This window comes from Microtus ochrogaster, chromosome X (assembly GCF_000317375.1).
Source record: "Microtus ochrogaster isolate Prairie Vole_2 chromosome X, MicOch1.0, whole genome shotgun sequence".
Taxonomy (NCBI): Eukaryota; Metazoa; Chordata; class Mammalia; order Rodentia; family Cricetidae; genus Microtus; species Microtus ochrogaster.
Window position 1 is genome coordinate 56,792,241 of NC_022026.1, and position 11,949 is coordinate 56,804,189.

Below are 11,949 nucleotides of genomic sequence, written 5' to 3' on the forward strand. Positions count from 1 at the left end.
ATATACATATACACTTATTGTTCTGGTCACTCTTCAATTGCTATGAAGAGACACCATGATCAAAGCAACTCTTACAAAAATAAAGCATTTAATTAGCTTGCAAAAAAAAATGTAGCAAGTTCTCTGCTGTGAGCATACCTTCCTCTGTTTAGAATGTTAATCTCTGCTCCAAACTTCATCTGTATTTTTTCAGTAGACTATATTCCTATTTTGGGAATTTTCAAAATTATGGCACTTTTCTGTTTCCTCCAGAGTGATATTTTTAAGTTTTTTATTTCAGCAGTTCATTTCTGCTTCATTTTATGTTAAGCTTATTTCTATCTTATATCATCAGGTAATGTGCTCATATAAGCAAAAGACTGTTTTAGTTAGCTATTTTTCTCTGTTGTCAATACTCGGCATGCTTTTACTGGATTTTGAGATAGGCTTTGTAACTGGTATCACAAGATCCAGTTACAAAGATCCTTTGCCTCAGTCCCTGAAGTGTTATTCTTTTTTTGTGATAATAATTTTTTTTATTTTTATTGAGCTCTACATTTTTCTCTGCTGCCCTCCCTGCCTTTCCCCTTCCCCGTTCAATCCTCCCCCAAGGTCCCATGCTCCCAATTTACTCAGGAGATTTTGTCTTTTTCTACTTTCTACTTCCCATGTAGATTAGATCTATGTGAGTCTCTCTTAGTGTCCTCGTTATTGTCTAAGTTCTCTAGGATTGTGATTTGTGGGCTTGTTTTCTTTGCTTTATGTTTAAAACCCACCTATGAGTGAGTACATGTGATAATTGTCTTTCTGTGTCTTGGTTACCTCACTCAAAATGTTTTCTAGCTCCATTCATTTTTCTGCAAAATTCAAGCTGTCATTATTTTTTTCTTCTGTGTAGTACTCCATTGTGTAAATGTACCACATTTTCCTTATCCATTCTTTGGTTGAGGGGCATTTAGGTTGTTTCTAGGCTCTAGCTATGACAAACTGGTGTAGGAGGTCCTTCTATGTGTTGCTTTCATTGGTTGAATAAAGAAACTGCCTTGGCCTTTGATAGGGCAGAACTTGTTGACCGTGTCCTTTGCTTTACAGAAGCCTTTCAGTTTCAGGAGGTCCCATTTATTGATTGTTTCTCTCAGTGTCTGTGCTGCTGGGGTTCTATTTAGGAAGTGGTCTCCTGTGCCAATGTGTCCAAGTGTACTTCCCACTTTCTCTTCTTAAGTTTCAGTGGCTTTATGTTGTGGTCTTTGATCCATTTGGACTTGAATTTTGTGCATGTTGATAGATATGGGTCTGTTATCTATCATTCTTCTACATGTTGATATCCAGTTATGCCAGCACCACTTGTTAAATATGCTTTCTTTTTTCCATTTGATATTTTTTGCTTCTTTGTCAAAAATCAGGTGTTCAAAGGTGTGTGGATTGATATCTGGGTCTTCTATTCAGTTCCATTGGCCCTCCTGTCTGTTCTTAAGCCAATACCAGGATGTTTTCAGTACTGTAGCTCTGTAGTAGAGTTTGAAGTCAGGGATTGTGATGCCTCCAGAAGTTCTTTTATTGTACAGGATTGTTTCGGTTATCCTGGGTTTTTTGCTTTTCCATATGAAGTTGGGTACCATTTGAAGTGTTATTCTTGTATCAATTAAAGTCTCTCACATGTACACATGTCCAATTTAGAAAAATATAGAGACAAGCTATTAATTATTAGTGAGTAGAACTTTGAGTTTGTTATACAAAATATTGATTTAAGTAAAGAAACAGTTTGTTATGTTTTTTTGTAGGTCAAGTCTGGATTCTTCCATGAAAGTGATTCTAAAGCTGTTGCTAAGTCCATTAGGGACCGCGTGACACTGATAAAAAAGATAAGGGAAAAGAAGCCTGCTGGATGCTTGGAGGAATGCAGGGATTCCCAGTGCAAGTATGTGGGGAATGTATTTCCTCAGCAGCAGACCACAACTTTACCACCTGCTCCTGGTACACAGACTGTGGCTGAATGTGAAGAAACAGAAGTTGATCAGCATGTTCGACAGCAAAATCTACAGGGAAAACCACAGCAGCAGTGCTCCTCTGTAAGAGGTAAGACAACTGTAAAGTCCAGGAATTGACTAATTATACTTCTTTGTTTTTAAAGTGCTTTTTTTGTATTTTTCAGAGTATTCTGTTATCTGTAATTTTATTAATCATGCTTTTAAAACCTTTGAAATAGACAAGGTGATTTCCTTATCTCAAAATGAAAAAAAGCTGGGCTAGGAATTTGTTTCAGTTGGGAGAGCTGCCTAGCATGCAGGAAGCCCTGGGCGTGGTGGTATTTACCAGTTATCCTAGCATTTGGAAAGTAGAGGCAGGTCATCCTCATCTAGTTTAAGGCCAGACTGGAATACATAATAGTCATCCCAAAACAAATCTAAGAAAGTCTTTAAGTGTCTGTCCAATGTTCTAGTCACAGAAAGATTACAGTACAACAGCTTTTCCAGCTCAGAGAAATGATATTAATAACAACATTTGTAATAATCTAGTATAAGCCCATGATTTCTCTCTCTCTCTCTCTCTCTCTCTCTCTCTCTCTCTCTCTCTCTCTCTCTCTCTCTCTCTTTGGTTTTTGTTTTTCAAGACAGGGTTTCTCAGTAGATATGGAGCCTGCCCTTGAACACACTCTGTAGACTAGTCTGTTCTTGAACTCAGAGATCTGCCTGCCTCTGCCTCCTCAGTGCTGGAATTAAAGGTGTGCACCACCACTGCCCAGCTCTACAGTTTATTTCTTAAAAAGAAGTTTTCTAGGTGTTAAGTGCCTTAGTATTTCAGACTGGAATGAAAACATAAGTCCTCTAGTTTTTTTGCAATAATATATCATCTTTTTTAAAAACACACACAGTAGGGGATGTGGTGGCTTAGGCCTTTAACCTCAGTGCTCTGGAGGCAGAGGTAGGCAAATAGTGAATTAGAGGCCAGCCTGGTCTACAAAGTGAGCCCCAGACCAACTAGAGCTATATAGTGAGAAAATGTTAAAACAGTAACAGCAACAACCAATTAATTAATTAAATAAAATATAAATGAATAAAAATAGAAAAGGAAAAACAGTATTTGCATAGTTACAGCCAATTTTTCTACAAAGGAAGTACTTTTTTCCTACACATTTTCCTATCCATTTCTAGGAGATTGCAACATGACACATATGTTACTGAAATCATAACAGCAAGTATACAAAAAAGAATACATATAAAATGACTGGTAAATGGGGTTAATTGATTTTTCTTCTTGTAATCTTTGTCATCTTCTTTGTTTGCTTGTTTTGGACATGATCTAAGAAAAAGAAACTATCTCTTATACCACAGTGTCAACATTTTTTTAACCCATAGAGTTTTACCTGTTGACTATTTGTTTGATTTTGTGATAGGCCTTGCTATTTAGGCCACATTGTCTTTGAACTTAACTTGAAACACAGGCTGGCCTCATGAACTTTTTGCTTTTATCTCTCAGATGCTGATATTAGTTGTTTTAAAAAGTACTAATTATTAAGTTTGTGTATTTTATTTGAAACGATGATTGTCATAGTAGAAAATATATTAAAGGAACATTATATCATTTGAACATTGTGTGTCATGTCTTCCCTTCTACCTTTTGTTATTTTTTTTTTGTTATAGGTGATACTTCATCTGAGGCAGCAGCTGGACCAGTTCTACATTCAGATACTTCAAGTCTTCCCACTGTAGCCTATTCTTCAAACCACACAACTAACTCTCAGGTAGTGTCTAGTATCCTACAGACTGACATAAGTTTTCAAGGGCAAATCTATTCTTCTCACCAACTACTAGGACATTACCAGCAAATTTCAGGGATGAGGGAATTACTACTCTATTTTACATATTGGAGAGTTTATCTATTTTCTTCTATTTACCAGTTGCAAGAACAGCCAAAGCTGACTGAGTCCCCAGTTTTGCCTGTGGTACAAGGTCAGTCTTCTGTTATGCCCATATATGCCGTTGGACATGCAGTTGTTTCACAGTCTCAAATTTCTCCATTAACTATCCAGAAGGTCTCACAGATAAAGGTAAGATGCATTTTTTGTTTGTTTTTTGAGACAGGATTTTAATGCACAGCCCTGTCTGTCCTAGAACTCATATTGTAGACCAGGCTGGCCTCAACCTCAAAGATTCACCTGCCTAAACCTCCTGAGTGATGGGATTAAAAGTGTATGCCACTACCACCTAGCAAGTGAGACACATTTTAAAAAATATTTTTAATTTAAGATGTAAAATTTTAATTTAGCTTTATTTGTGTTCTCCTTACATGTAAATATGTGTATCATGTGTATTCCTGGTACTTGTAGGCCAGAAGAAGGTGTCAGATCTGAAACAATAAGTAAAGACAGGGGCTGGAGAGATGACTCAGAGGTTAAGAGTACTGACTGTTCTTCCAGAGGTCCTGAGTTCAATTCCCAGCAACCACATGGTGGCTCACAGCTATCTAATGCCCTCTTCTGGCCAGCAAGCATACGGACAGACAGAACACAATAAATAAATAAATCTTAAAAAAAATAGTTAAAATATTTAAAAAACCAATAAGTAAAGACAGTGTAAGCTATTATGTGAGTCGTAGGAGTTGAACCCATTCCTCTTTAAGAACATCTAGTATTTCTAACTGCTGAGCCAACTCTCCAGCCTCCATATCTCATAAATTAGAGGCTATTTATTAATTTAAACATGTTTCATATTGTCTATATTTTCGGGTAGGTATGAATTCTTTTTCATCAGTTAACCACAGATTAGGTAAAGGCCGCTGAAACTTATGCATACTTCCTCATACCCAATACATTTCTCTTGAGGATGTACTTAATATTGTGCAAGGAAAATCTAAAAATACTTGATCTATAACTGGAAAAGAATAGAGAACTTAGTGAAACCAGAGGTTTCCTTGGAACTCTTGCCTCTCCATTTATCTATCTATCTATCTATCTATCTATCTATCTATCTATCTATCTATCTATTCATTTATCTATCATCTATCTACCTATTTATTTATTTAATTTTTTGGTTAGCCAGTCTTTTCTTTCTATTAAAATTTTCCCAATTGGTTAGATGATGGAGAGATATCCATTTCAGTTAATCAAAGCTTTAACTAGGTTTCCTAATTTTTAACATATTCATCTATATTCTCGGTTTGTTGTTACATTTTTGTTCTCTAGAAGAAATTTTGAGTTTCAAACATACAAAGTCAGTATTACTCATTTCTGACAAAAAGTAAACAAGCTTTGCATGAATTCATATATACACATAATAATCTGGTTGCCCATGTCATGAACTCTGCATATAGTTGGACTTTTTTCTGTCATCATCCATTTTTCTTTGCTCCATTCTCCACTCCATACGTGTACTTTCCCTCTCTGGGAGTAAGATGCTCTAAGCCCATGGGTATTCTCTTTTTTTGTTTTTTTGTTTTTATTATTATTACTAATTATTTATTAAAGATTTCTGCCTCCTCCCCGCCCCCGCCTCCCATTTCCCTCCCCCTCCCTCGTCAGCCCAAAGAGCAATCAGGGTTCCCTGCCCTGTGGGAAGTCCAAGGACCACCCACCTCCATCCAGGTCTAGTAAGGTGAGCATCCAAACTGCCTAGGCTCCCCATGGTTATTCTCTAGTTAGCATGTTGAACATTGGTTTCTTTTGAGAAATTGTTCCATAGGTAATTCCAGTTTATCAATAGACTTTGTTGTTATTTTTCGAGACAGTGTTTCTCTATGTAGCCATGGCTGTCCTGGAACTCATTATGTAGACTAGGTTGGCTTTGAACTCACAGAGGTCCACCTGCCTCTGACTCCCAAGTGCTGGGATTAAAGATGTGTGCCACCACTGCCTGGATCTATCTTGTACCTTCTAAAAAGGTAAGAGTAAGGTAAGATGTTATTCTTACCTTCAAAGAGCTCATAATCTTGTAGGAGAAAGTAGTTGTACACTTGAAAAATGACAGAAGCATTTAAAAATATGCTGTGCATAAATGTGGTCTGTAGATATAATTAGTATTTTTAAGTGATAGAGTGCATATCTGCAATTGAGCTCACGTTGTGGTTTAATTAATTTCTAAGCATATCCTGTATGCTTAACATATGCTTAACTTTAAGTGCATAAGTATAGGTATGTGTTTAAAATGTATTTAAATTTTTTGGAAGTTTTATTCACATATTTACAATTGATACTCAAGTGGAATCTGCAATCTCAGCACTTGGGAGGCCAGGGAGGGAGTATCAAAACTTCAGCTCAAACCTGGGCCGCATAGCAACTCTAGGTCAGTCTGAACTACATAGCAAGACCCTATTCATAAAATTATAAAGAAGAAAGCAAAAGTCACCTGTTAACCTGCTATCCTTCCAGCAAGAGATCACTGTTTATGTTTGAGACTGTAGTCTCTAGATTTGTCATTTTGGTCTAAACACATACAAATTATACAGGGACTGGACAGATGGCTTAGTGTGAAGAGCAGGTCTTGCTCTTCTAGAAGAGACCTGAGTTTCATTCCTAGTACCCATGTAAGGTAGATCACAACTGCCTGTAACTCCATCTCCATCGGATTAAATGTCCTCTTCTGGCCTCCATGGTTATAAATACACACTGATACACACACATATATAAAATATGTATTAGAAAAATTATTAAGACACAAATGCATATTGTGTGCTTACTATTTTTGTAGCTTATCTATCTCATTTACTACATAAAACACACCTAAGCAATTGTCTTAGTCACTGTTCTATTGCTGTAAAGAGACATCATCACCAAAGCAACTTATAAGAGAAAGCATTTAATTGGGTCTTAATTATAGTTTCAGAGTGTTTTTTCATTATTGTCATTGTGGAACATGTGGCAGCAGGCAGGCATGGTGCTGTAGGAGTAGCTGAGAATTTCACATTATGGTCTGCAGGCAAGAGGCAGAAAGAGAGAGAGCAAGACTGGACCCAGTATTGGCTTATGAAACCCCAGAACCCACCCCCAGTGTCACAACTTCCTCAACAAGATCACACCTCCTAATCCTTCTTAAATAGTTTACCAACAGGGCACCAAACATTCAGATATATGATCCAGTGGGAGCTATTCTCATTTAAACCACCACAGTAACCGTTTGGGTCTTTTTATGAGCAAATGGTCAAACTCTAGGAATGATTACAACCCGCCTGTATTTATTTCTGTCAACTTAATCCTTTATTTTTGAGAGAATACTTATGTTTATTTTATTTATTATTTTGAAAACCTTTGTATTTTGTCTTGGAGCACGTGCCCAGTTTGTGAAAGTATCAGAATCAGTTATTCTGTCTTTACCAGGGTTTGAATGTGATAAGTTGTTATGTGATAAGTGCAATAAATGAAAAGTCATGAGTAATATATTGCTAGGACTGTTCCTAGCTCTTTCATTTACTCAACTAGCATTTACTCATGGTGTAAGGAGTTTTATAGAATTAGCACCTAATGCTTGTACCTAATGTTTGTAGATTACTTGGTGAAAATTTAGCATATAGAATTATTTCTTTTTTTTCTTTTTGTTTTTTCGAGACAAGGTTTCTCTGTAACTTTGGTGCCTGTCCTGGAACTAGCTCTTGTAGACCAGGCTGGCCTCGAACTCCCAGAGATCCACCTGCCTCTGCCTCACGAGTGCTGGGATTAAAGGCGTGTGCCACCACCACCCAGCTATAGCATTATTTCTTGAGTCTGTTTTGAACAGTCCCATTAAAATGGACAGATTATCTGAATGTACAATTTGAATTCATATTTCCTTACACTAACACCAAGAACTACAGCTGGTCCTTAGAGCCAGTGGTCAAACTTCAGCCCAACCCATGACTTTAGACTTGTTAGTTATTGGAGTTTCACAACTAATCCATTCTACAGTTAAGTTCTCAAATATTGCCTGTTTCTTTTTTTTTTTTTTTTTTTGGTTTTTCGAGACAGGGTTTCTCTGTGGTTTTGGAGCCTGCCCTGGAACTAGCTCTTGTAGACCAGGCTGGTCTCGAACTCACAGAGATCCGCCTGCCTCTGCCTCCCAAGTGCGCCTGCCTCTGCCTCCCAAGTGATATTGCCTGTTTCATGGATAACTTTGCAGCATCAAACATTTGGTCTTCAACTTGAGTTTGGGAATAACGCATTTGTCAAGCCACCATTTGCCAGACTTCTTGTTTCTTTCCAATTAATTATCTTCAAACTTTGTTAAATCATTCTTCTGCCCAAAATGTGAGCAGTACACAGAATACTGTTGGCAAAGCTTGTTTCCCTTCTAATTCCATTGGGAGGCTTTGGGGGACCTACCAGTCATTGCAAAAAGTACAGTCAGTATCAAAGCCTTATCCAGTGGTACATCAGGAATGTATGACTCCAGGTTCTACAGTGCCACAAAGACAGATGTATTTGAATGATTCTTATTTCCAAGCCAATATGCAGCAGCAGCCTTGATTTTCACAACTTAATATGGAAGCACCACAGGAGAATATTCACCAGGGTTGTATTCTGTAAGGGTCTGAAGCTCTTTCAAGTCAGCAGCAGCCAAAGGGTGTTTCTAAAAGTGTGATTTGGTCCTGGGAACCAAATCATCTTAACCTGGTCAAAACATTTATTCAGGGCCACCCACAGAAGCACCACTTTTCCCACCACTGAAAGTTCCTGAGCAGCTGCCCTGCGTGATACATCCCCAGAACAAATTACTTTCTTAGCACAGCTAACCTACACAGGCTTTCAACACAGCCTGATTATTCACTGCCAGCCTTGAGCATCTACTTTATGTTGTACAACAATTGGGGTCAGAGCATATTTCATATAAGCTTCTTATCCAATTATATATGAGGCTGGTGGCTCTTCTCATTCAAACCACCTCAGTATGTATGTGTGTGTTTCTAAATACATAAATACAGCCTGCTCAGTTCATATGATGTTACGTGTATGTATGTTTTCAGGACTGACCATTGGTATTAGGAAAGCTCATCTTGAGTGAAGACAGTTTCGCCTGTTCTCAGATTCTATAGTTGCCTGTGGTGGTTTGTCTAGCATTGACGCCTCATGATCTTTTCTCCTTTGGCATGTCTGTTGTTGTTTTCCTTGTTCAGCTCATGTTTAGTCATTCATATTAGTCTTTATTAGTGTAGCATTTGACATTACTAGGAGACACAATCTCATAGAAAACTCCCTGATCTTCTGGCTGTTATAGTCCTTTTGCCTCTCTTCTGCTATGACTCCTATGGCAGTTCTGTTGTAGATGTATTAGTTATGACTAGGATCCACAACTCTGCGTTTTGATTGGTAGTTTTCTAAGTTTTCAGTACCAGGCATGGTTTTCATCTGGCCCAGTAGAACTTAATTCCAACTAGAGAGTTGTTGCTTATCACCAAATATACACGTCACTACTGCACCCTTAAGAATATCATATCTTGCTGGTTCTTGTAGTTCACAGCTGTTATCATAGCCAGGTAGAACTGTTGGCTGCTTCCCTCCATAGAAGCTTGCATGGTCCTGGTATTTTCAGCAGTAGGGACTTCTACCTCTGGGGCAACTAAGAGCAACAACAATAGCATGTAATGTTTTAGGAGTCTCTTGGACAACTCTGATCAACAATTCAAAAGTGGCTTTCTCATATCTGGTGTTGGAGTTTTTATTAGTTTATGGCTCTTGCAAGGGAGAATTGTCAGTTCAAATGAGAAAATTACATACACACACTTCTATTATAGGGATTTTTAGGTAGATCATTGACAGTATAATTCCTAATGACTTTTTAAGACATCCTTACTGGTATTTATCCTCTTTCCTCCTTCCCATATTTTTCTCCGTCCTTTTTAAAAAATATTTATTTATTTATTTTATTTTTTTTTTTTTGGTTTTTCGAGACAGGGTTTCTCTGTGGCTTTGGAGCCTGTCCTGGAACTAGCTCTGTAGACCAGGCTGGTCTCGAACTCACAGAGATCCACCTGTCTCTGCCTCCCGAGTGCTGGGATTAAAGGCGTGCGCCACCACCGCCCGGCTAAAAAATATTTATTATGTATACAATATTCTGTCTGTGTGAATGCCTACAAGCCAGCAGAGGGCACCAGACCCCATTACAGATGGTTGTGAGCCACCATGTGGTTGCTGGGAATTGAACTCAGGACCTTTGGAAGAGCAGGCAATGCTCTTAACCTCTGAGCCATCTCTCCAGCCCCTTTCTCTGTCCTTTTTACTAGTAAAGTTCCCCCTTTCTCATTTTCCCTTTCAGATCACTTGTATCCAATCACTCCCTTCTCGTATTGCTCCTAACCTAACCACGACACACATACAAGGCACTTCTTTTTACTTTCCTGTCTTCTGCAGTTAACTCCAGGTTATATTCTCACATCTAGGAATTGGGAGCTGGGAACCTCAAATGACAAGAGTACATGTGATATTTATCTTTCTGGGTCTGAGTTACCTTAATCTTTCCTAGTTTTTTCATCCATTTACTTTCAAGCTCATGATTTCATGTTTCTTTATATTATACTTCCTCTCATCAGGTGAAGAACACTTAGGTTGTTTCTGTTTTTTAAGCTATTGTCAATAGAACATCAATGAACATAGCTGAGAAAGTTGTCTGTGGACTAACATTGAGTCCTTTGGGTATATGCCAAGGGGTTTATAGCTGGATCATATAGTAGATTTATTTTTAGCTTTTTGAGGATTCTTCACATTGATTCCCAGAGTGATTGGACTAGTTTACAGTCCTATCAATAGCTAATAAATATTCCCTTCTTCCCACATGCTCTCTAATATTTGTTGTTGGTTGTTTTGCTGACTTTTGCTGGAACTGGAATAAGATGAAATCTCAAAGTTGTTTTGATTTGCATTTCTTTAATTGCTAGGGTCCATAAGCATCTTTAAAAAATAATTTGTTTAACTTTATTTTATGTGCATTGGTATGAAGATGTTGGATCCCCTAGAACTAGAGTTAGACAGTTGTGAGCTGCCATATGGGTGGGTGCTGGGAATTGAACCCAAGTAGTCTGGAAGAACAATCAGTGCTCTTAACCACTGAGCAAGCTTACCAGCCCTGTTCATAAGCACTTTAAAAGATATTTCTTAGCCATTTTTATTTCTTCTTTTGAGAATTCTGTTTAGGTTTCAAGCCCATTCTTTGAATAAGTCAGTTTTTCTTCTTTTTTTTTTGTGGTGATAGGAATTGAACACGGGGTGATAGATGATGATCTATCACTGAGCTATCTTTCCAGCACCCCCCATTCTAAAAGCATTATAGTTATTTCCCTCATAACAGTCATAGGAGTTGTTAAGAAGAGCCTCTCCGCCGGCGCAAAGAACTCCAATCAAACCAAATTAGACCAAATCAAAAGTGCCCACGTTTAATAAATGCCACGATCCCAGGTGGATCAGGACAGCATGGCAGAGAGAGGAGCCCATGACCCCAGAGACCACGTGTTCCTTTTTCCACCACCAACCTCAATATCTTGTGGGAGTGCTCCTGACCCTCCCTGGGGAGGGGTCAGCACTTGACAAGCTGGGAGTTGGAGTCTGGAAGTGGAGTCTAGCCCAAGGCAACTCGCAGGGGGAGGAGACTTGAGATGGAGTGTTCTGCTCTGTTGGAATCCCTAGGATGAATGCCAGGTACTGGGGTGATGCTTCCAATCATCCCAGACTCCTTGGATATATGGGTGTCAGGGTGCTGGGGTCTCACTTTCAATCATACAACCCAGAGTTATTGGATATAGGGACGTCAGTTCAAGTCTGGCTACATCCTGTGGACATGGGGTGACATGGGGAGAGGAAAGAGCTGGGAGTTGGTGCCCTCATGCTCAGCAGAGGTGTCGCTGGAGCGTATCCAGTTTGCTGTCATTCTGGAGTCCTCAGGCAGCTGCTTTTTTGAGGAAGATAAGAAGACAGGTGGCGAGGGGCTGGAGAGATGGCTCAGAGGTTAAGAGCACTGGCTGCTCTTCCAGAGGTCCTGAGTTCAATTCCCAGCAACCACATGGTGGCTCACAACC

The 11,949-nt window shown here is 38.8% G+C and overlaps 1 protein-coding gene across 7 annotated transcripts in view; it reads left to right on the top strand.

Moving 5' to 3' along the window:
* Window positions 1-11,949, top strand: part of Wnk3 (WNK lysine deficient protein kinase 3) — a 123,828-nt gene that overhangs the window by 50,643 nt on the left and 61,236 nt on the right. For 5 of the 7 annotated variants that reach the window (XM_026784791.1, XM_026784790.1, XM_026784793.1 and 2 more), the window contains exons 8-9: window positions 1,761-2,055; window positions 3,621-4,027. In XM_026784791.1, coding sequence (XP_026640592.1) covers window positions 1,761-2,055; window positions 3,621-4,027 — 702 coding nt within the window. The remainder of the gene's footprint in view (window positions 1-1,760; window positions 2,056-3,620; window positions 4,028-11,949) is intronic. The other 2 variants (XM_005358881.2, XM_026784794.1) reach the window with 1 other exon arrangement.